This window comes from Hoplias malabaricus, chromosome Y, assembly GCF_029633855.1.
Source record: "Hoplias malabaricus isolate fHopMal1 chromosome Y, fHopMal1.hap1, whole genome shotgun sequence".
In the NCBI taxonomy this organism is placed as follows: domain Eukaryota; kingdom Metazoa; phylum Chordata; class Actinopteri; order Characiformes; family Erythrinidae; genus Hoplias; species Hoplias malabaricus.
Genome location: NC_089820.1, coordinates 67,253,712 through 67,278,866, shown reverse-complemented (window position 1 = coordinate 67,278,866; position 25,155 = coordinate 67,253,712). Strand labels below are relative to the sequence as shown.

The 25,155-nt window shown below is 43.9% G+C and overlaps 1 protein-coding gene across 1 annotated transcript in view; it reads right to left on the bottom strand.

The window, feature by feature from the left end:
- LOC136678503 (protein PTHB1-like) overlaps nt 1-25,155 on the bottom strand; it is a 53,814-nt gene that overhangs the window by 7,519 nt on the left and 21,140 nt on the right. The window contains exons 10-15 of the mRNA XM_066656551.1: nt 21,998-22,179; nt 19,727-19,803; nt 19,485-19,538; nt 19,279-19,381; nt 10,495-10,599; nt 2,595-2,609 (exon numbers count right to left, since the gene is read on the bottom strand). Coding sequence (XP_066512648.1) covers nt 2,595-2,609; nt 10,495-10,599; nt 19,279-19,381; nt 19,485-19,538; nt 19,727-19,803; nt 21,998-22,179 — 536 coding nt within the window. The remainder of the gene's footprint in view (nt 1-2,594; nt 2,610-10,494; nt 10,600-19,278; nt 19,382-19,484; nt 19,539-19,726; nt 19,804-21,997; nt 22,180-25,155) is intronic.

Below are 25,155 nucleotides of genomic sequence, written 5' to 3'. Positions count from 1 at the left end.
CAGTTGAACGTGGCAACCGCTTTGGGCTGATTCTCAGCTCAGTGAGAAAGCTTTGAGAAAGCTCTGGCTGGAGTAAACCCAGGCCTGGTCCTGAGCTGTGCAGGGAGTAGAAGGATAGCTGCTACTCCAACTAGAGCTACTCTAATCCTTTCCTGTTATGTCTGGCCAGGTAACCGGAGCTGCTGGCCGCCGGGCTCAACTCATGTCACTTTCGCTAAGATAACAACGCAGGAACGAAACCCCCTGAGGGTGTGAGGGGCCGCCCAATCCGTCTGAACTGACCTGAGAGCAGCCGGAATGGTGGGATGCTAGCTGAAAGCCACATGGTGGGCTTTCTTCCCTCACTGATCTGCCGGCTGTTCTGGCGAAACCCCAGGCTTTGGAGAACTGGAGAAAGTGACTCATACTTTACCTCACCTTCTGGTCTGTCTTCCCATGGGGAACTTATCTGGAGCAATGCCTTATCACTTATCACTGCCTGGACTGATCTTAGGTCAGAACCTATAGGCTGGGATGGCCTCTTCCTATAAACTTCTGAAAGAATCGGCACACTTCAAAGATTTCTGTACACAAACTACAATTACAGCAGCTCAATAAAATGAACATGTTTAATTGTGCGCTGTAAAAGCTAGAATGAAAAAAAAGATCCACATGTACAGCTAAAACAGAGCTGACAACTCACAGTGGACACGCCGAGGGAAAAATACTGTTTTCCCTTGAAAAGTCTGGAGCAGCTGCACTCAGAACATCCAGGAAGACAAACAGTTATGGTCGCTACAAAGAGATGGGGCAATTATTAAATCCGATTTGTGCAGTGGGTGGCCATCTACCTGCCACAGAATCATCCGTGTACTGCAGTCACTACAGCCCCCTACAGGAAAAAGCAGCTACTGGACGTTTATGTATACGGACCAAGACAGATGTGCATTTGGCCAAAGATCTGATGTTCCATCTTACTCCTAAAATAGTTTATTATCCAAGAGGTTAGGTCTGTGCCTGAATTCAAATCCTAATATGTGTGTAACCATGAGGAAATCAACACTACTGATTAATTTAATTTGGCCTTAAAACAGTAAGAAAAAAACAAACTCTTAACACAAATTTACCATCCAAGGTTTTGGCATGTGCCACCTGTCATTTTAACTTGATGATTGTCTCGGAACCCTTTTCCCTAATGTCTGACACTGTCAGACGTGAGAGTGTTTTACCCTGAGATATTAACTCATTTTGTCTGACGTGGGACGCATACACTGTAACAAAGTTATTTTAAACAACTATAATATCTGCCTGCCCAAAAGGCATGCTTTAGGAACAATCTGATTTCAGCTAGGTATAATAACTGCTCTGTGAGGAGTTGGTGTGTTCTCCCCGTGTCCGCATAGGTTTCCTCTGGGGGCTACGGTTTCCTCCCACAGTCCAAAAACATACGTTGGTAGGTGGATTGGCGACTGAAAATTGTCCGTAGGTGTGAGTGAATGTGTGTGTCTGTGTCTGTGTTGCCCTGTGAAGGACTGGCGCCCCCTCCAGGGTGTATTCCTGCCTTGCGCCCAATGATTCCAGGTAGGCTCTGGACCCACCGCGACCCTGAACTGGATAAGGGTTACAGAGAATGAATGAATGAATGAATAATAACTGCTCAGTTAGATTCACATTTGGAAATACTAGTTTCAACAAAGAAAGTCAATATTAAACATTTAAAAAATAATAATAAAACCAAGATGGAGTCAGTTTGCACTGCTGCTGATAACATCATTCTTGGTTCACTTTTACTGGACAAAAACCTACAAAAGACGAATGCTTTATATTTGGATCGGGACTCGAAGAATAATGCCAGCTAAAAATATTGGAAGTTTACAGTCTATGATTTATGCCATCTATAAAACCAGACGCAGAAATGCCCAGTCCATTACTTTAGCTGCGTAGTTACATTAGCCACATTACATTAGCTTCAGTGTAATACATGCTTCTTAGCTGATGGACTACATTTTGTGTAAGAGGGAAATTAGATTTTTGGCCAAGCCATCACTTTAGGAAGTTTAGAGGAGATCTTCCTTCCTCTGTGTCCACATATCAACAGGAAGCCATGCACTGGCCTACACATCACTACCATGACCTCCCCCAAACTGCCAACTGTGGAGAAAACCCCAAGAGCACTGAGTACCACTCAGTGTATGTGCATTATTGTTGGCAGGTGAGTGCATGACACAAAACAGCATGGTTATCTAAAATAAACACGATAGAAATGTCTCACAATGACTGCATGACTTCCATCACTCATTAAAATCAAAGCTCTGAGGTTTGGAGTGTGTCTCAGTGGCTGGAGTTGCAGTGAGTGGGAGCGTATGACGCCGGCTGTAAACACATGTGCATAATGAAAGCATGGATGTATGTTTATGTCTCTGTATGGCCTGTGTTGTATATGTCTGTAAAGGTTTCTGTATACATGTGGAATGTGTGTATGTACAGTGGAGCTGTGTGCAAGAGAGCGAATGAAAGTTCAGAAGGATTTTTTTCCGTGTCTGTGTGTGAGGTGTATCGTATTTCGGACTAGCGTAAACACTACTCTAGTCCTTCCTGTCAGTGGCGGCACTCACCTGCAGGGTTCAGCTCTTTCATGGGCAGCAGAAGGAGAGAGAAAGGGGAAAAAAATAAGTGTCACTTGTGAGAGAATACACTAGCTCAGATCAGCACGCGCTGACACATACACAAACACATGCACAGACGTGGCGTACGGCGCTCGCTTGCTGGCGCACGGTTTGCAGGAACGTATGATGTAAAAAAAACAAATATAGCTTTGAAAAAATGTATAAAACAAATGGACGGAGGCAAGGATCAGTCAACAACATGATTCATTGTAGAGAATAACGTTTATGGAAAAATGGTGATGAAAGCTGTTTAAACCATTTGAAACCTTTAAACATATTATTCATTTATGCCGTACATATTATGACACTGATTTATGCTGTGTACTGTAGCTATTAGAAAGAGGAATGCTGGGATAACCCCCACTCTCCCACTACCACTCACTGACAGATAACACTAGCACCTATAAACAGAGTTAACAATATTAACTGTTAGTGATCTTTAAGTCTTTTAATCACATTAAGCAGCAATTATAATGTTTTAGACACAGTTTCCAAAGACGTGGTGGCACTTCACACGTCTAGGGATTATGTGTTAGGTTTTACCCACCCAGGAGCATCGTGTAATTAGGGGAGACCTAAATAGCATGTGGGAAATGAGAAAAACTAAATTAGAGGAGAGATCTATGAGAATTTGTAAAACCAGACACTTTATAGAGCGATCATTCACTGAAGAAGAAAGCTATCAACACTTGAAATGGTTTAAGTTAAAGTTAGAACTGAAGGTAAAAACAGTCAATGAATCTATTTATTCATTCATTCATTATCTGTAACCGCTTATCCAGTTCAGGGTCGCGGTGGGTCCAGAGCCTACCTGGAATCATTGGGCGCAAGGCGGGAATACACCCTGGAGGGGGCGCCAGTCCTTCACAGGGCAACACACACACACACACACACCTACGGACACTATTTGAGTCGCCAATCCACCTAACAGCGTGTTTTTTTGTACTGTGTGAGGAAACAGGAGCACCCGGAGGAAACCCACGCGGACACAGGGAGAACACACCACACTCCTCACAGACAGTCACCCGGAGGAAACCCACGCAGACACAGGGAGAACACACCACACTCCTCACAGACAGTCACCCGGAGGAAACCCACGCGGACACAGGGAGAACACACCACACTCCTCACAGACAGTCACCCGGAGGAAACCCACGCAGACACAGGGAGAACACACCACACTCCTCACAGACAGTCACCCGGAGGAAACCCACGCAGACACAGGGAGAACACACCACACTCCTCACAGACAGTCACCCGGAGGAAACCCACACAGACACAGAGAGAACACACCACACTCCTCACAGACAGTCACCCGGAGGAAACCCATGCAGACACAGGGAGAACATACCACACTCCTCACAGACAGTCACCCAGAGGAAACCCACACAGACACAGGGAGAACACACCACACTCCTCACAGACAGTCACCCGGAGGAAACCCACCACACTCCTCACAGACAGTCACCCGGCGGAAACCCACACAGACACAGGGAGAACACACCACACTCCTCACAGACAGTCACCCGGAGGAAACCCACCACACTCCTCACAGACATTCGCCCGGAGAAAACCCACGCAGACACAGAGAGAACACACCACACTCCTCACAGACAGTCACCCAGAGGAAACCCACGCAGACACAGGGAGAACACACCACAGGTTCCTGGAGCTGTGTGACTGCTGCACTACCTGCTGCACCAACGTGCCGCCCTGAATCTATTTATGAAATTGCATAAATATATAAATAAATATCCACTTTGTAGTGGCTGTGTTTTACCAGTGATGTCAGATACGTAGATGGATTTTCCCAAAAAAAAATGAAGAAAAACATATCCATTTTAGTAAAATTAAAGTAACTTGATTTTCCAAAGCTCGAGTGTGTTTTGGTTTCCAAGAATGACCACAGTGACATGAAATTGGAGCAAAATCCAGTGTTTTGCTTCCCAATCTTGGCCCTTGAGCACCCTTGCCCTAGACAGTTTAGTATTTTCTATGCACTTACACGCCCTATTCAACCCAAAAGGCATATTAATTTGCTGTTTAGTAGAATCAGCTGAGTTAAGGGTGGGAAAAGACATGTGCAGAGCACTGTTGCATCAGAATCAAGCTGAGTAGCCTTTATATAAGTCAGATCTCATGTACAACTGCATGTAAAATTTTAGAATAAGTAATTAAAATATGGGGCGGCACGGTGGCAAAGCAGGTAGTGTCGCAGTCACACAGCTCCAGGGACCTGGAGGTTGTGGGTTCGATTCCCGCTCCAGGTGACTGTCTGTGAGGAGTGTGGTGTGTTCTCCCTGTGTCTGCGTGGGTTTCCTCCAGGTGACTGTCTGTGAGGAGTGTGGTGTGTTCTCCCTGTGTCTGCGTGGGTTTCCTTCGGGTGACTGTCTGTGAGGAGTGTGGTGTGTTCTCCCTGTGTCTGCGTGGGTTTCCTCCAGGTAACTGTCTGTGAGGAGTGTGGTGTGTTCTCCCTGTGTCTGCGTGGGTTTCCTCCAGGTGACTGTCTGTGAGGAGTGTGGTGTGTTCTCCCTGTGTCTGCATGGGTTTCCTCCGGGTGACTGTCTGTGAGGAGTTGGTGTGTTCTCCCCGTGTCCGCGTGGGTTTCCTCCGGTTTCCTCCCACAGTCCAAAAACTCACGTTGGTAGGTGGATTGGTGACTCAGAAGTGTCCGTAGGTGTGAGTGAATGTGTGTGAGTGTGTGTTGCCCTGTGAAGGACTGGCGCCCCCTCCAGGGTGTGTTCCTGCCTTGCGCCCAATGATTCCAGGTAGGCTCTGTACACACCGAGACCCTGAACTGGATAAGGGTTACAGATAATGAATGAATGAATGAATAATTAAAACATGTTAACATAAAAGCTCCGTTTATTGACTGAGGTTAAAGTTGCTGAAATACGTTCGCTCCAGGTGTGGACATATTTTCACTTAATAAACTTTCAAAACATCTAATTTGAGCCCAAATTTCGGCATTCATTGTTATCGCTGGATAAGAAGAAACATCATACAAATGTGACCAATTTGTGGGTTTTTACTTTAAAGCTGTGAACAGAAAAGTCAGCAGGTGGAGAAGGAAAAGTACAGAGAAGTTTCTCACTGTAAACACCCCGCTTTCCTTCCAGCACGACTTCACTCCTCTTTAAAAAGTCTTTAAGTGCTTAAGTTTCCTCCACACTGGCCCATAATAGCTGCGGCACTCAACACATTCGGCCAGTGTCCCACCTTCTGAAACAACACCTGAGACGGAGCCGGGGCGGGTGGTGTCTTGGCCTAGTGGAGTGCCAGTGCCCCGCCAGGGCTTTAAAAATCCTCATCAGCTTCCAGGGCTGGATGTGGAATGGCGACGAGCCACATGAGTCTGGTTTGGAAGAGCCTCGCCGTGTATGCTGAAAAGTTGGGTAGAGCTTTGTCCGAATGCACAGCGCTGACCGGTCTACCATGACGGAAACTTCAACTCCCTCCGTAAGCCCCCGCCGGCCCCATTTTTATTTCTGTGTTAAACTGCCATTACATGCAGTCCCAGGCATTTTAAGTAGTGCCCACATCAGTCGCTCAAACTGAGCTTTCTAAAACCTAACACTCCTCTCTACACCACTATCTATGACAGCGGGAGGGCGCAAATACAAATCTGCCTCTGGTGTCTAAGAAAACCATTATTAACCCATTATAATGATATGTTTAAAGTTTTGAACAACAGAAAATGGATGAAGTGTAAGGATAAGTAAAAGAAAACCTGCTTACAGCTTTTCATAGTAGTTACCAAATGTAATATCCGCCTGTCCATTTAATGTCAAAGAGTAGGCGGCCCTCCTCTATCTCTCTATTCAACCCTCACTCTTCACTAGCTGCTCAACAGAGTCACAACATCTGACAAAATTGTTCTAGTTTATATGATTCCAGTGTTGCAGGGGGTGGTCTAATTATGAAAATCTTTTTGTCAACTCATATTTGTCAAAAGCAGACTTAGATAAAGACACTACTGTACCCTGTATAAACACGGCTGTCTTTCATATTTTTGGACCATGGTGTAAACTCATTCTTACCCCAAGAGTTTGTCAATTAACCTCTTTTTGTACTTTGATTTTACAACTTTTCTGAACATATATATCATATTCTAATGTTTTTTTAAATCTCTCCATATGATCTCCAAAGCTCTCTATACACTTTAAAAGGTGCTACAAAAGGTTCTTTGAGCGATGCCATTTAAAGACCACTTTTGGTTCCATAAAGAACCATTTTTGTTTAAGAAATGTGTGTCCATCACCCAGTGTTAATGTTCTTTACTAATTAAAATATATCAGCGTAAATGGTTCTTTAAGGAACCAAAAGTAGTTCTTCTATGGCATCGCTCAAAGTACCTTTTGTAGCACCGTTATTTTTTAAAGAATATACTGCTATTTCAACAGCATCACTCTAAGAGCAGACTTTAGACAAACGGGTGTATGTCTAAACAGTGGAGCTCTTGCGTCAGACCTAGACATCTCCTCTAGCAGTCGGCTGAAGGGATAGAGTGGCTACCCTTCACTCGTTGTGTATTTCACACTTCGTTAAAGCTGATGAAACCCAGCATCTGGTGTTTGGATGTGTGCACCAGCTACCAAAGCCAAAGTGGAAGGTTAGTGCTGGATTTAGTCAAACACCAAGTGATGCTTGTAAACGTGTTGTTCATTTATCACTCCTCTCTCATTCACACACAGCTAAGACTTGGGGAATGCCATCCTAAAGGAAACGGTTACAAAACCAACTGCAGCTACTGTACAGTTGCACGTATTGTCAATCCTATGTGGCTACTGTCTGATCTTCTGTACTTAAGTGTTGCGTAATTTATAGCATAGTGTATGAAATATCAAGGGTGGGGAATATGGTAGTTTTATTGACACATTATATCATCAATCTATAATTATATTTACATTTTTGACATTTAGATGGGGAACTGAAGCCTTATCTGCTGTATTTAGGTCAACAATGTTTCCACTTTATTACTAATCTAGTCTTCTGTAGGCTACAGAAGTACAAAGCCTCCCAGCACTGAGCTGTGAAGGAATGGAACTATATTCTCTCAAATAACAGGGCACCTTCCAACACTTCTGGCATGACAGAAGGATAGCGTTTGTGATCCAGGAATTAATCCCTTAACGTCAGCACCTGACCTCACCAATGCTTCTGTACCTGGACGCCATCAAATCCATACAGACATGTTCCATCATCTAGTCTAACTCCTTCACAGGCCAGAAGAAGCTGTTCCTTCAGCAAAGGTAGACACTCTGCCTGTTCATATAATACACTACATGTCAGACCTCTAGCGGGTTTTAGAGGGTGTCATGTAGACTAGTGTTCTCATTACGACCAGCTTCTGAGGAGATGACAATAAAACTTGACATGACACCAGATCCTCCATTCCTCTCAGTCCTCTTGTACACACTGTAGTTCATTCAGCCCTAGAGCATCTGTCTCCACTCTAGGAGACAAGGCTTCTAAAAGACAGTCCACTTGGGTAAATCCCAGTTGAGTGGCTTTCAAAGTGGACTCGACAGGCGCAAATCCCTTCTTAGTCTTGGTCTTTTCTCATTTTTCCGCTCTGGGCATACAGCTCCTCTCAGTTATGTGGTGGGGGGGTACTGTCAGGGGGGCAACACTGGCGTGGTGACAGCAGGAGTGCTAATGTGACACGGGCAGCTGCTCCATGGACATCAGCGTGAGTGTGAGTGAATGTGAAGTATGTGCTATAAGCCTTCAAATGACTTGTGTGAGTGACTTTGAAGTGTGCATGCATGTGTTGGGGAAAGGGAGGATCCTATCCTGAGAAATGTATGTCAGGTGGTGTTACATGCTCTTACTAATATTTTCTGTGGGCAGTGAATATCAGTCTGTTTGATTTAGTGGTTTTGGTAGGTTTTACTGTTATAAACAGCTATAACTAAAACATGTAAGGATGAGCTATCATTACTTCTTCTGATACACAGCTGACTTATTTTTAAATATCTCAGAATGTTCATTACGGCACGGTGGCTTAGTGGTGAGCACGTTCACCTCCCAGCGCTGGGATCTTGGGTTCAAGTCCCATCTGGGTGGAGTTTCCATGTTCTCCCCGTGTCTGTGTGGGTTTCCTCCGGGGTCTCCGGTTTCCTCCCACAGTCCAAAAACATGGAGGGTAGGCTTCTGTCTAATAACTGTCCTGGTGTGTGAGTGAATGAGTGTGTATGTGAATGTCTGTCTGTGTATGTGAATGAATGTCTGTATGTGTGAGTGAATGTGTGTGAGCCCAGATATGGATTGGCGCTCTGTCCTGGGTGAAACCCTAGTGCCCGATGCAGTCCTCCAGGTGGACGGTCGTTCCTGGTCGAGAGTACGCTGTGCGCGTTTGGCTGCCGCTTCTCACCAGTGTTTGTGTGGATTGAGTGTTCTGAGCAGTGTGGATTGTAAAGCGTCCTTGGGTATTTAGAAAGGCGCTATATAAGTGTAACGATAGATAGATAGATTACACTGTACAGAAGCTAAACTGGCTCAGACTAAAAGTGTTAATTGCGCAGGTTTTGGAAAGACACTGGGGCGTTATGGAAAGTATATCGCCTGTAGAGAATGTGCATGCCGTGTCCTTTAGTTTTCAGCAATCCAGGATAAAATTGACATTTTACCGCTGTGATTTTACTGTGGCACTGCAACATTTTACTGTAAACTGGGTCTAATGCCGTCCTTGTTTTTCACCATATACCTCTTTGACCTTATACTTATATAAGCAACAAGATAATCTTAAACTGTAGAGTGAGACAGAGCAGAAAAGCAAAAAAAAAAAAGAGTGGAGAACACATGGCTAATCTGTCTCTCTGAGGTCTGTATGTACTGTGTGTACACCCTAGCCCTCCACTGGGACTGGGGTTTCCCCCTCTGTGTAACAAGCTTGTGCTAAAAGGTGTGACAATGTGCGTGTGTGAGAACCAGGTCCTGCCTGTGATCTAATATGTCAGTGCGAGTAGGTCTAGCCTGTGAGAGACAGAGAAAACCTTTCCACTCACTATTTTTAGCGCGACAATAAAACCGAGGGAGGGAGAAAAAATCCAGATTTAAAGCTCTTTAGGAAGCTTTCCACGAGAAGCGGCCAAAGCGTACAGCGTCCAAGGGAAACAACGGCACAAACGTGAGCCTTTTCACTTTTTCTCAGAGAACATTTCGAATCGAGTAAAATAATCATAAAAACCAGCATGACATTTTCATTGAAATTAAGAGGCTCTGAGAGGGAAGAGGATAATGTCTTCCAGAGCTTAAACACAGTCTGGATTCAGAACCTGCTCTAAACTGGCCAAGACCTACATGTACAGAGTTTCCCAGAGCACTGATCTAGGGTCAGATTTGGAATTTGGTATGCAGAAGATCTTAATGATACTGAGGCCATATTTCAGAATTTTCATTAAAGAAACACTAGGTAGGGTTTGAGGGGGTTTGAGGGGTTTTTTTTTGTTACTACTGGGATCTTCCTACAGAGCATAAATGTTTTTTTCATCTTGAAATCAAGGGGGAAAGGGGAGAGAGGGGAGGTGGTTTCCTACTCTTCTCCAAAAGTAACAAAGAGCAGTTTCTGCAGTGCTGAGCCCAGAGTAGCAACAAACAGAGGCTGTATTCTCCTTATTGCAGCTCAGGGGAACTTCACAATGATTTTAAAGCCGTAATTTCAAGGTAAAACTACAGTATAGTGTTGCTTTAAATGCCAATATCACAGTCACAAGTTATCTGTATATTTAAATATTTTATTTATTTTTAGTCTAAAAAGCATAAAAGAAAGAAGTATAAAGGGAATAACACAGAGACAGCAACAACATGAGTTTGTGTGCCAATGCCTGAGTGTATGTGCATGTACCTGTGGGGGAGCTGTAGGACACTGCGATGTCTCCAGTGAGGTCAGCTGGTGAGTAGTGGCCATTCAGAAAAGCTGAGAACGTCACCACCACTTGAGATCCACTGCCTACAAACACAAAAAAGCAATACGCATAAATTTAAAGAATGAGACCTAGTCAACAAAATTATATTTCCTATGCTAGTTCACATATGTAAATTGTTATTGTGCCTTCTGTGAATCGTGATGTACTTTACTCTTTTAAAATGGCATTTAATGATATAAGCTGTATGGCATTTTATCACATTAAGTAAATAGGGCCTATCCACACCCATTAACTCAGCCTAGCCTTTGGAACCACACCTACCATCCCATTTAATCAGGTATCTGTGAATGCTGCCATTTTGTGATAACTTTATTGTTTAGATATTCCTGATATATTTTAGACATAAACAGTTGTTTGAAGGCTGAAGCTGGCGTAGTTGCCTCATTCTATTTTTCATTCCACCTTAAAACGGTGCTGAGACTGCAGAATGTAACTGCTACAGTAGTTTAATTTGGAGCAGAAAATTAGAATTAGAAGCCAGTGAATAGGAAGCTAGCTTCAGAGCTACAAACTGCTTGGAAATGTAAAGACTACACAAAATTAAAACAGTAATATACTCTCATATAAACCCCAGCTACACTTTGCTGGAAGAAGTTTACTGATGAAGAACAGGTCTAAAGTCCTGAGAAGGCTGGATTTTGGTAAAAGGCTGGATTAGTTATGATGTAATTGATGTGACACATTAAAGCCTGGATGCGAGTGGCTCAACCAGGTTGTGCAGGGAGGAGAAGGGTTATAGATGACTCTCTTTGGCGCAGGGAACCTTCCATCTGTCTGCGAGAAGTGGGGAGTGGAGCTATTGCATTTTTACTCACTAACGTCATGAAAAGAGTGAGAGTGGAGAAAGAGGGCAAAGGAACCAAACAGAAGTAGAAGAAGGAAGATATCGTCTTTTGCATTTCTTGAACATTTTTTTTAACATGTCATTTTAATTTCATTTAATATATAGAGCACATTTTACAACTGGTGTAACTAAGCAACTTTCCAGGTCATAGCCCAAAGTTTGGAACTCAAATTCCACTGTATTTATTTGTTTGACACTTTCATAGAGTTGGTGTTTAGCCTTAAAGAGCAATGAGCTTTTAACCAAAAATATGTTATTAAGAATATTTAATGAGCAATACTGCCGGCAGCAAAAAATGATTGCAGAATGTTTATATATTTTACACATTGTAAGTCAGTTATGTAAATATTGTGACTGGCCTATTTGTCTTTTCATCAGTTTTGTATCGTGTGCACTGTTGTTTTTGAAAGATGTACACAAACGATTGGCTTGTATCAATATTGAGTAGTATTGGCCCTTGTGTATCTTGACACATAGCAACAGCTAAGTCACCTGGGCTGGTGCAGCTTCAGCTCCCAACACACGGCTAGTTAACCCAAGATTGGACACGCACTGGCCCTGCCCTACCCAGTGGACGTGGGAGGGTGGGAACGGGGAGTTTCGGGAAGCCAAGATGTGTCAAGCCAAGGCCGGTATAAAATGCCATTGTGAAATCAGATTTTCGAACAGTTTTCTAGGAGAAGTATCTTATATTTCAAGACCATGTTGCTGAATCATCGGATATATGCTTTTTGACTCTGACCACAACAGTTATTTATATATTTTTGTCGTCATTAAAGATATACCCTTGAATGTGATTTTTAAAAACAAAACTGCATGTCAAGATTTAAAAGCAAAAACAAAAATATCAATGCAGACACTGAACCTGTTTCATCAGCGCTGGTGATGTCCAGAGGAGGATAAGTTCCACTTTGGGATTTGGGTCCTCTCAGTGGTTTTTTCCCCATGCTCTGAGGGGGTTTTTGTTGCCTTGGGGACACTAACTTGTGTTTATTGATAGTCAGAAAACATGTTATTTCTTACTAATTGAAGGAATAAGGTTTAAAAGACTGTTGCCCCCCCCACCCCCCCCCAACGGTGTTGGGAAACTGTAATAGGCGTCTTGCCTGTGACGTAGATGGTGGACAACACTCTAGAAGCACTTTGGAAAGGACCATCCGCTCACTCCGTTATCTGTAGCTCATTTCACTGGCGCTTTTCCAACAATATGGGCATGTAAGGACACCAACGAAAGGTGTTCAAGAGCCTCTGTAACATGGAGGTAAACAGGGTAAGGACACTCACTTCGCCTGTTTTAGTTGGTGTTAGTTAACGTTAGCTTGACTCGCTAAACTCGGTGTCTCAGATTATACTCGGCTACGTAGCTGCATTACGGAGGTTTATAGTGTCGGATGAATTCGAGTTCGACTTCGATCACATTTACAAGAATAACGGTGCCTCTACATTTGAGTTTAGCTTATTGCTCGGCTATTGTCATGAATAATGTTGGTTATTTAGCTAGATACTGTCATAACAGTCAGTCATAACGGTGTTTTACCGCGGCGTTGTTCAGCTGTTGTCCACCAGTGACGTCACGGTTGCCTTCAGGATTTTCCGTAGAGAGCTCGCGTTTTTCCGTCAGTTTAATAAAATTGTCAGTTTTAAAGCAAATTAAGCAGCTATTTTCATTTTAATTCATACTTATATCTGTCAGTAACTACAACAATGTGGAATATTCATGGAGGGCCATTAAGTGGTGCTTAGCTTTTAAAGAGGTATAATTGTATTATAATGATATTATATTATCATTATATCAGTGGTTTAAAATGGCAAACATTTTGTTTATCACAAATATTTCTGGGAAGACATATTGATCAGCATCAGTTTATTGTCGTGCTAGCACTGTGTGGCCAGGGGAATCCAGGCAATTAAATTGGGGAGAAAAAGAAAAAGGTGCCTGCTTCTCATGTCCATTCGTTTTTTTTTTTTGCTGACCATCATCTTCAACAGCCTCCTGCAATTGCAACTACATACTGGGAAGAACTTGTGTAACGTCAACCTAGCTTAAGCTACAAGAGCCACAACAGCAATCCTACATTCTGACAAGCTCTCTCCTTCTCGCTCCATCGCCCCCAGCTCCCTCCACAAGGGCAGGCATTTAACCTCTCCATTCCGACACTGTGGGCAAACAAGAAACCGGTCCCTCTAACAGCTCACACTTCACTCCCACACCATTAGTGGCACTTAGAAAGTGTGACAAGAGGGAGAGAACAGGGGGGAAAAAACTCTTGGCCTGCCCTGAGGGGCTCGAGTAAACCAGAGGGCATCTCAGCTGACCTCGCTTGACCCTTGCTGACATTGCAGCCCACCCTTGGGACGCGTTTGAGAGAGGGGTCATGGCCGAGTTGATGCACACTTCACACAGCACACAAAGGAAGCACTTAAGGGAGGTATTCCGAGGCTGAGAGAAAGCTAGTGGACATCCCAGCTCAGGGGGTGTTTGACACCCTCCACGGTCAGGAGTTTGTGTGCGGTCGCACTCAGGAGTCAAGGGCTGACGGGGAATGGTGGCCTATGACCCTCAGGGCGTGTAAAAGCAGTGGCTACCTGCCTCCAAGCACTAATGGTGGGTTAAGGTTAGGTACTGTGACATTGTAGGAGACTGCGGTCACTACTCAGGAGAAAGGTCAGGACACATAACCCATAAACGCCTGCATTTATAACAAAATAAAGTCAGCTATTTCACTTTACAGATTGTTTTGTTTATATTTTACTGAAATGTTCATGGTTAGTCAGCTAACATTTTCAACAGAAATTGCACACATACACTTCACATCTATCTCCTTACAGACCCCACATTTCCACATCAAGACATCAACAAAGATCTGACTGCCATTTGCAAATCAGTCGGAACATGAGACAAAGGAGTTTGTTTTCCAGAGCTTCTGATTTAACGGAAGTGAAATTTAATCGAGGCGGTCGTGTTGCCAGGATTGGCAGTACAGTAGAGCAGGTACACTTGCCTTAACATTTAAGATAAAGATCAAGAGCCATTAGAGGCAGCTTGTCGAGATAAGTGCCTGAAGGAAATACTCTGTGTGTGTTTGCAAATGGATGAATGGCATGTGTGTGTGAGTGTTTGTTTTTGTATATTTCCCAGACATATATCCTGACTTCACTAGTGGACTACAATCTTTTAGGAGTCAGACAGACACATACAGTAATTTCTGTATTGTCCTGTCCACTTTTGGTCCATTATCATTCATTCATTATCTGTAACCCTTATCCAGTTCAGGGTCGCAGTGGGTCCAGAGTCTACCTGGAATCATTGGGCGCAAGGCAGGAACACACCCTGGAGGGGGCGCCAGTCCTTCACAGGGCAACACAGACACACACATTTACTCACACACTTTTCACTCACACCTACGGACACTTTTGAGTCGCCAATCCACCTACCAACGTGTGTTTTTGGACTGTGGGAGGAAACCGGAGCACCCGGAGGAAACCCACGCACACACAGAGAGAACACACCACACTCCTCACAGACAGTCACCCGGAGGAAACCCACACAGACACAGGGAGAACACACCACACTCCTCACAGACAGTCACCCGGAGGAAACCCACGCAGACACAGGGAGAACACACCACACTCCTCACAGACAGTCACCCGGAGGAAACCCACGCTGACACAGAGAGAACACACCACACTCCTCACAGACAGTCACCTGGAGGAAACCCACACAGACACAGGGAGAACACACCACACTCCTCACAGACAGTCACCCGGAGGAAACCCACGCAGACACAGGGAGAACACACCACACTCCTCACAGACTGTCACCCGGAGGAAACCCACGCAGACACAGGGAGAACACACCACACTCCTCACAGACAGTCACCCGGAGCGGGAATCAAACCCACAACCTCCAGGACCCTGGAGCTCTGTGACTGCGACACTAACCTTCTGCGCCACCGTGCCGCCCACTTATGGTCCATTCATCTTAAAACATTTTTATGATTAACTGGTATTTGTCTGTGATGTCAAAATACTATAAAATATATTAGATATAAGATCTTCTCCCGTCAGTACTGATAGGATACACACTTTCTGGTTGGAACATGTTGTTCTCACTGGATATTGCCAACAAAAACCAGAAACACTGTTTACCATGCGTTTACAAGATTTTGGGTTCAGGTTTATAACCAGATGATAAACACGTTTCCAGGTTGACAGCATATATTGCAAAATGTAGGACTAATGCCCTCAAATTAAATGAGATATAAAAACAAGTGCATGTGTGGAATGACAGCCTTGGGCTGGCTTTGTGAAACTGTATTTACCTCTGAATAAAACTGCAGCTGCAAACATGAGACGAGCCGAACAAATGACTTCTAATTATAATGCATCTCTCTGCTTTAATACCACTTATAGTGTGCGAGTGTGTGTGTGGACTTTCAACAGCAGTAGCCGCAGCCAACTTCCAGTGGCTCTGGCGGTTGTGCCGCCCTGGTGGATGACATTTTGGGGTCAGGTGAAACCCTAGATGAAGGTGTTGGAGAGAAAGAACAGTGTGTAAAGCACAGGCCAAGTTTGGCATCTTCTTAACCTAATATAGCATTTATTTTGGATTTTGTTCAGCAACTTGCTTATCCCTGTTATTGCCAGAAGCTTTGTTGTGACCTGCACAGGATCAACTCTGAAAGGGGAAAAGCATGCAATGGGATGGTGAAGTCTCTGATTTTTATTGTTTTGTCTGAAATTTAACACAACGGGTTTGAAAAGAAGCAATGACAATGTGGTTAAAGAGCAGGATGTCAGGTTATTGAATACGCATCATATAACTTGGTTAACTACTGGGTAACACCACTGTTCCTCCACACTGCAAAATAGAGTTCGCTCCTCAGCTCAGACGAAACAACCTCGTATATCCCTCCAATTTTGGGGATTTACAAAAATGAGATGAGTTTAGCAACTCTCCGATGCCAAATGGCCTTTGACTCTCTTGGAAAGAGCATTTTGACAGAGTAGCTGCCTGTGTTAAACGCCCCGGCTTTAATTCCGGAGTTCGTTCGCTGGAAGCAAAACACAATGCTCTTCCATTAGTAAGAAATCCATCACGGGTTCCCCGCTGCTCTTCCTGCAAGCGCTAGCCTGCACTCTGCTTTGTCTTCCACTGACAAGTGCAAGTGGTCTAAAGCTTTGTACTTCACTCACCCTCTCCTAGAAGTGTAAAGACCAGGGTAACAGCCCTCGCCAGAGGCTAATGAGTGCCAAACATTTGTCTCATCCATCTCAGAAGAATAATGTACCAGCGGTGGGCTACAACTTTTAATCGAAATTAAATTTTACAGCGTTGTAGATGGAGAAGGCAACTGCATTTGTATCTGCATTTCAATTCCACATAGTTTATTTCAGGGTAGCACCACATCACCGAAAAGGAGCAGTGTCTGTTTGTGAAGCACAATAAATTGTTATTTGATATGACATAATCCATACATGAACTGGTCCACATTGTTGATGATATGAACTGAAATGAAACGTTAATGTACACTCCCTGACGCCTGAGATAATGATAAATGCTCTTCTTTTTCAATACATAAAACTAAATACATTCAGGGATCTTTTTAATTAAAAACAGTACTCAAAAACCAGGCTCACTTGTGTTTCTTGTCACCAGTTATAGAGAAATTCTACTTCATAACATCAAACCATCTCAATGACGGGAATTTATCAGGAAAAGATGTGGAATTCCCCTTTAAAAAGAGACTGGGATGGTGTGTGAGATATTTGACTGGGGCATCCATAGGACAGGATGGCACCATGTCTATTTTGTGGTGAGAAAATAAGCTTCAATTAATCACTCTTCTTTCCTTTAAAAACAGCCATACTCTTCTGACATCATCACTCTTAGTGATAATGCAAAAGAAACAGCAACCTTTAACCTGCGACTTTGATCAAAGGGGGCAGGCAGACTTCCTGTCGCTGTGTGTGTGTGTGTGTGTGTGTGTGTGTGTGTGTGTGTGTGTGCGCCCAGGCTCGTTCAGATCCCAAGTCCTGCCTAAGGTCATCATGTATGTTGTCTCTCTCTCTGTCTCTCTCTCACACACACACTGCACGTAACCTGCTAATCTGTCTCCTAGTGGCTAGGCTTTGATCTGTCAGATCTATTACAGTGCTGATAATAAGCATTCACGAGTGTCTTTCTCTGGCCACTCACACAAAACAAATGGAAGCGGAGATAAAGAGGGAGAGATGACATTTGGTAAGAGTGAGCAGCCTCTAGTGTATCAGCCCCCGTGGACCATCTCTGTCCACTTCTATCGGAACAACACTAAGTGACACATCACAGCCCTGCCATGTGTACCTGTTTAAGTGGGATCATATAATCTCTCCCAGACAGTCACAAAGACTGTCCATATTTATCTAGTATATATAAGGTCAGTTGTTAATGGTGAAACATTCTTTCAGGTATCTAAAAAGCTACATGCAATGCACTTTATTATTCCACTGCTTATAATCCTTTGTAACTTATGTTAGTATTGCTATACATTAAATTGGGATACGTTTGCATGGGTGTATCGTTTATATGTCCAGAGAAGAGGCAATGAAATAACCTAGTTGTGTATTTGGCTGGTGTTTTGTAGTACAAGACCTGTCATGAACTTAAATCATTCATTCATTCATTCATTGTCTGTAACCGCTAATCCACTTCAGGGTCGCAGTGGTCCAGAGCCTACCTGGAATCACTGGACGCAAGGCGGGATCACACCCTGGAGGGGGCGCCTGTCCTTCACAGGACGACACACTCACACCTATGGACACCTATTTGAGTCGCCAATCCACCTACTAACATGTGATTTTTGGACCATGGGAGGAAACCGGAGGAAACCCACGCAGACACAGGGAGAACACAACAAACTCCTCACAGACAGTCACCCGGAGGAAACCCACGCAGACACAGAGAGAACACACCACACTGCTCACAGACAGTCACCCGGAGGAAACCCATGCAGACACAGAGAGAACACAACACACTCCTCACAGACAGTCAACCGGAGGAAACCCACACAGACACAGGGAAAACACAGGGAGAACACACCACACTCCTCACAGACAGTCACCCGGAGGAAACCCACGCAGACACAGAGAGAACACACCACACTGCTCACAGACAGTCACCCGGAGGAAACCCATGCAGACACAGAGAGAACACAACACACTCCTCACAGACAGTCACCCGGAGGAAACCCACGCAGACACAGGGAGAACACACCACACTCCTCACAGACAGTCACCCGGAGCGGGACTCAAACCCACAATCTCCAGGTCCCTACCTGCTGCAACACAGTGCCCCCCATAAGCATAAATATAAATGTTAAATATTCTTAATACTGTGGGTTGATAATAATAATAAAGTGGCTCACAAACAGCAATTGAATGGAGTGTTACCCACTGTTACCAACAAATTATCATCAATATTGTAAGAGAATACAGAGTGACACCGACATTAGAGCTGGATGATATGGCCAAAATTCATATTACAATATATTTCTTAATTTTAGTCAATAACATATAATAATAAAAAAGCCATAGAAAATCTGCCAAGAACTGAAAGCAACATCCCCATCAAACAACAACCTCTCGGCTTAACATTTTTTACTTTAAAATTGAGTGCAATGAACTGATGGCAGCACCCTGTAATGAACACCAGTCAGGGACAGATGCTGTAAATAATACGTATTGAAATATTGAAAATGTGTGTAAAAATCATATCATTGTTATTGAAACTTTTTGTATTGTGATATATAATGATATCGAATTATTGTCCAGCCCTAACAGACATACACAGAGATAGATTAGAGAAATATCCACATACCTATAGACTCCAACACAAACTGATCCTGAGAGACAGCCAGAGGGGGCTGCACACAAACACTCATTTTGGGGTTCTCAACAGCCAAGCGACTGCTGACTTTAATCTGAAAAAGGAAAATAAAGGAAATCCATCAATCAATTCTTAAAGGTCCCTTGATTTGGCCGTTAAATTACAAACAATGTCGATTTAAAGGTGAATTTATGTACCTTGACTGTAACAGAAGGGACAGCCATTTCATTCATCTCTGGAATAAGGGCTTGCTGAGGAGAAAAAGAACAGCATTACTGCTAGTTGAAGGATTTGATTGAATTCAGCCACAAGAGCATTTAGTGAGGTCAGTACTGATGGTTGCATTATTGGTTCTGGATCACTTCAACTCATCCCAAAGATAAAAGGGTGTGTGGATGTCTACAGTACTGGTAGAATGTAAGTTTAAAGGGACAGTTACCGAGACATCATCTAGGCTGGTAGAGATCATAGCCGTCACTGTCAGATCATCCTCTGATTCAGCTTTGGGAATGATATCTGGCAAGAGACAGAAAGGCAATGTGAATTTACAACCATTATATTGCATTTTCATTCCATTCAAAACGAAACACAGAATCAGAGAGGGCCTCTGAAGCAGCAGTCATTTCTCACAATAATATATGAGGCATTAAAAAATTAGATTATTTAACACTCCAGCAATGTGAAGGGGCCTCCAGATCACTGACCCTTTCACACACCTCGTCATACACTCCAGCTCAAACCCTAACAACATTTTGAATATTCAAAAATGGAAAATCATATTTGAGTTGTTTTATGTTAAAAAAAAAAGTAAGAAACATGTGGAATCTGTAGCATAATAAAATAATAATAATAATATAATACAGCTTTAAATTTAAAAGACAGACTTTTTAATTAATAACACAAACCCTTTGAAACTGGTAATGCACGTGTTATTCCTTTAACAAAAACGGTCCTTTAAAAAAGGGAATCTAAAAGTGATTCTTTAAATGGTACAGTCCCAAAGAACCCTTTTGGTAGCTTTATGAAAAAGGCAGCAATGTCTGGTCTGAAGTAAACTGATCTGGAAAAGAAAGGCAGTCAGAGAGAGAGAGAGAGAGAGAGAGAGAGAGAGAGAGAGAGAGAGAGAGAGAGAGAGAGAGAGAGACAGAGAGAGAGAGAGACAGAATCAGAGAGAGAGAGAGAGAGAGAGAGACAGAGAGAGAGAGAGACAGAATCAGAGAGAGAGAGAGAGAGAGACAGAGAGACAGAGAGAGAGTCAGAGAGAGAGAGAGACACAGAATCAGAGAGAGAGAGAGACACAGAATCAGAGAGAGAGAGAAAGTCAGAGAGAGAGAGAGTCAGAGAGAGACAGAGAGAGAGAGAGAAAGACAGAGAGAGAGAGACACAGAGAGAGAGAGAGAGAGAGAGAGAGAGAGAGAGAGAGAGAGAGAGAGAGAATGAGAAGCAGTGCTCAAGTGAGACAGTTCCAACACCCTGCGTCTTAACAGCCTTCATTATCAGATCTATCACAGCCCCTCCAAACTGCACCAGGCACTACCATGAAAACATCCAGCCCGAAACCATCCAGATAACGGCGCAGATTTATGCTGAGAAGACTCGCCCTGGCTGCTTCCTCGCATAGCTGATGTCCGTTTCACAACCTGTGCTCATAAAACAGGAGAGTGAATTTCTTTCACCTTCCCCTCCCTCTGCGGGACACCGAGGGTCTGTTAAAAACCACAAAGCCTCCAGTCTCCCATCCCGCCGAGGGTTAAACCAGGTCAGCCCCAGGCCTTGAATCTGCCATCAACATTGTTATTAGAGAAAACACCGATGTTAAAGGCTTAGGGTCTGAGTCGCTAAGGTTTCTTGTGATCAGGGTTACTGCCAGCGTTGGTTCTTTTCTCAGAACACTGTCCAGCCAAATACGAACAGTGTACTACCTGTGTCTGTTACCGAATGTTGTCACAGGGTTTACACAAGCCTTGCCCTAATTCAATAACTCAGTGAATCCGTGCCAAAAGATTATAACACTGTACAGATCTGGGGCAGAGAAACCAATCAAGAATTCTTTATAGTGACAATGACAGGACCCAGGCCTAAAGCACAAATACAGGGTCTGTCTCATAAACCCAGAGCGCTCATTCATGAACAGCTTAAGAGCAGCAAGTAAAGCTTGCCTTCTGTTTTGTTTTGTTTTTTTTTACCTTATTATTAATATTATTTGTGCACCTGCCCATTTCTCTGTTGCAGTACAGAGTCCTTGCACTAGAGTCAGAAGTGATTCTGCTCACTGAGGAGAGTGGAGGGGAGTAAATAACAGTAGTGTGCAGTGTGTGTGTGGGGGGGGTGGGGTGACATTACTTCTGTCCAACTACAGCATCTCAGTAATCTCTTGTAATGCTGGACATGATGAACACTTAGAGAGCTACATGATGAACACTTAGAGAGCTGCATGTGTCTGCAGAAAGGCAGCTCGGCAGGAATAGAAACGCCCTCATAGACGACATATTTATTACCCAAACCCTTCAGAACCTGATATATATAATATTGTCAGTGAAAAAACAGTGATAACTCAGACTGTCCTGTCATATTCATAAGCTTTTCATGTAATCTGTGAAGAACCTTTAGAGGTAAAACCACTCTAAATGACCTTGTTTACAACTGATTTAACTGTACAGAACGTGGAGGAATATCCCACTATTGTCAATGTATCTGGCCAGTGTCGTACCTTGGTTCCTAGTGGCTTCGCGAATGACTTTGTGCAGAGCCTTCATTTCTGCGTCTACTTCGTCATAGTTGACCTCCCTTGCATCCACTTTAGGTGCCGTGAAGAAGGATGGGTCAGTGCCCATGTAGGAGCACTGCAGGTGACCCTCTGAGCTCAGGGTCACCACTAAGCCCTTCAGATCCCTAAAAACATACAGAGCACAGAGGGAGGACATACAGTGAAGTAAGTGCTTTTGTCTGTCTTTAACATTTTCATTCCTTTGTTTTTCTACACACTTATTGTAACTTGAAATACTAACATTAAATAGTGTTTTTATAACACATAATATGTATGTGTAATTATATAATTAATACATTACTTACACAGAAATAAACTATTTACATATTTATATATTTGGGACTTCTCCTCACAACCACACATTTGTGTTTAGAAGTTTGGATTAAATGTTTATTATAGAATTTGTCTGTGTGTTTCAGCCATGCATCTGAAATTATTTTAGAAAACAGAGGAGAGGTGTTTAAAATGTGTATAGGCCAAGCGGGACCTGGGAGGGTGAAGAAAAAATGAGGGGAAACAGATTCGAGAACGCAAGACCTGAAGGTGACCTACAGGGTGTGAGTTGCTCATTTACAGAGAAAGAGGTGTGGGGGTCTTTGAGGACAGGCCTCTGTGTATGCATGTGTGTGTGTGTGTGTGTGTGTGTGTGTGTTAAAATGGAAAAGTGTGTCGAAAGCTTTGAGAGGTGAGAAGACTGTGCTGGATTCACTGATCTCAAAGCTTTATTGATAGAGAGAGGCTGCCTGTATGAATGAAGTATACTTGTTTCTACAGGTCCCAGGTCAGTGGAAGTGTTAACTGGAAACAGATGCTGCTGGGTTTTCAGGCCAGTTAGACTGTAACTCTGGCACTGGGACATCCAGCACAGCGCCTGCACCTGTGAAGGGGGGTTTCTGGGGCGTTTCTTTTGTTGTAAAAACCCCCACGATAGAGGCCATTTGTCCCTACTTTTGCAAGCTCTGTTGATATTAGAGCTGGGCAAATACATGTTTACATTTAACACACATTTTACATTTTTACACACACACACACACACTCTCACACACACACTCTCACACACACACTCTCACAAAGTGGCGGGCAGCCATGCCCAGGGAGCAGTTGGGTGTAAGGTGCCTTGCTCAAGCGAACTAAACCCATGGATGTTGAAGGAGGAGACAGTGCTGTTTACTGTTGGTTGTGGGGAACAAACTGACACTCTTCGTGTCCCAAGCTGGCTTGTCTTAACCTTTAGGCCACAGCTGACCCAAGTGTACGTATCTTGTTGTGTCTGTTTGTTCACAACGTCTTCCAGCATTTCTTGCCCTCGTCCAGTTTGCCAAGTACTGACCCCATCTCTACACACTCTGGCATTAGCTCGTGTTCGGTAAACCTGCACCTGTCTCTGAATGGATGTTTTGGAGAACCTCATGACACCTACAGCTGGGGTACAGAGGAAAATGTGGAAAACTGACATCTCCCCTAACTATTCCTTTAAGGCTGTTTTCACTAAGCAAAGACAGTTCCCTGGAGCATTTATAGGAATTTCACGGAACTCAGGTGTCACAATACACAAAGCGATCCCTTTCACATCAGCGATTCTGGGCTAAATCCACACCAGGAAATGGATTGAAAGCCATGTGTGAAAAGTGCTGGAAGAGCATACGGTACGTTGCAGCTTGTTCAACATGACAGCACCTTGTTTTTCCCAGCAGAAACCCCAGCCAAAGCAAACACAGTCACACCCACAGTAATGTCTATTGCCTTTCTCTCCAGTGGTTCATCCTCACCCGATCCCCAGTGCACGGCTCACTGCTTCAGGCTTTAGAAGAAGAAACGTCAAAGAGTGGGAGAATATGTGAACAATTGTGTGGATTAACAGAGGCCTACGTAAATGACTGGGTGTTTAAGTTTTGTCTGAATATGATGTAAATAGTGAACACAGATACTGAATACAAAATACACACAATACATTTAAATATAAAAATGAAATAATGTATTTAATAATTAAATTTATTGTAACTCTAGACTGCACGGTGGTGCAGCAGGTTAGTGTTGCAGTCACACAGCTCCAGGGACCCGGAGGTTGTGGGTTTGATTCCCGCTCTGGGGTGACTGTCTGTGAGGAGTGTGGTGTGTTCTCCCTGTGTCTGCGTGGGTTTCCTCCGGGTGACTGTCTGTGAGGAGTGTGGTGTGTTCTCTCTGTGTCTGCGTGGGTTTCCTCCGGGTGACTGTCTGTGAGGAGTGTGGTGTGTTCTCTCTGTGTCTGCGTGGGTTTCCTCCGGGTGACTGTCTGTGAGGAGTGTGGTGTGTTCTCCCTGTGTCTGCGTGGGTTTCCTCTGTGTGACTGTCTGTGAGGAGTGTGGTGTGTTCTCCCTGTGTCTGTGTGGGTTTCCTCCGGGTGACTGTCTGTGAGGAGTGTGGTGTGTTCTCTCTGTGTCCGCGTGGGTTTCCTCTGGGTGACTGACTGTGAGGAGTGTGGTGTGTTCTCTCTGTGTCCGCGTGGGTTTCCTCCGGGTGCTCCGGTTTCCTCCCACAGTCCAAAAACACACGTTGGTAGGTGGATTGGCGACTCAAAAGTGTCTGTAAGTGTGAGTGTGTGAGTGAATGTGCGAGTGTGTGTGTGTTGCCCTGTGAAGGACTGGCGTCCCCTCCAGCGTGTATTCCCGCCTTGCGCCCAATGATGCCAATGATGCTCTGGACCCACCGTGACCCAGAACTGGATAAGCACTTACAGATAATGAATGAATGAATGAATTTTAACTCTAAGAATTGGCACTATCTTAAAGGGATGGCGAGCTTGGATGCTTGTCTACCATAACAATTAGTGTTCTCCTGCAAGCATATTGAGCTTTATAATGATGCTGAGTCAATAGCAGTTTGAAAAGAAGTCATGGATGGTTTTACATGCTGTGGTGGACAAATGTGCTTCACGTGTGTGTACATGCGTGTCTGTGTCTGTGTGTTCTTGTCATCTTGTGGCTGTGTGTTTTGCTTTGCTGTTCTGTGCGGTTGCTGTGGGTGGGTCAGTGAAGGGGACTCCTCGAGCTGGGTGGTAAAACTCTCCAGCTGTGCAGTTACAGTAGAGAACACACACAGACATACACAAGGGCTATGGGACA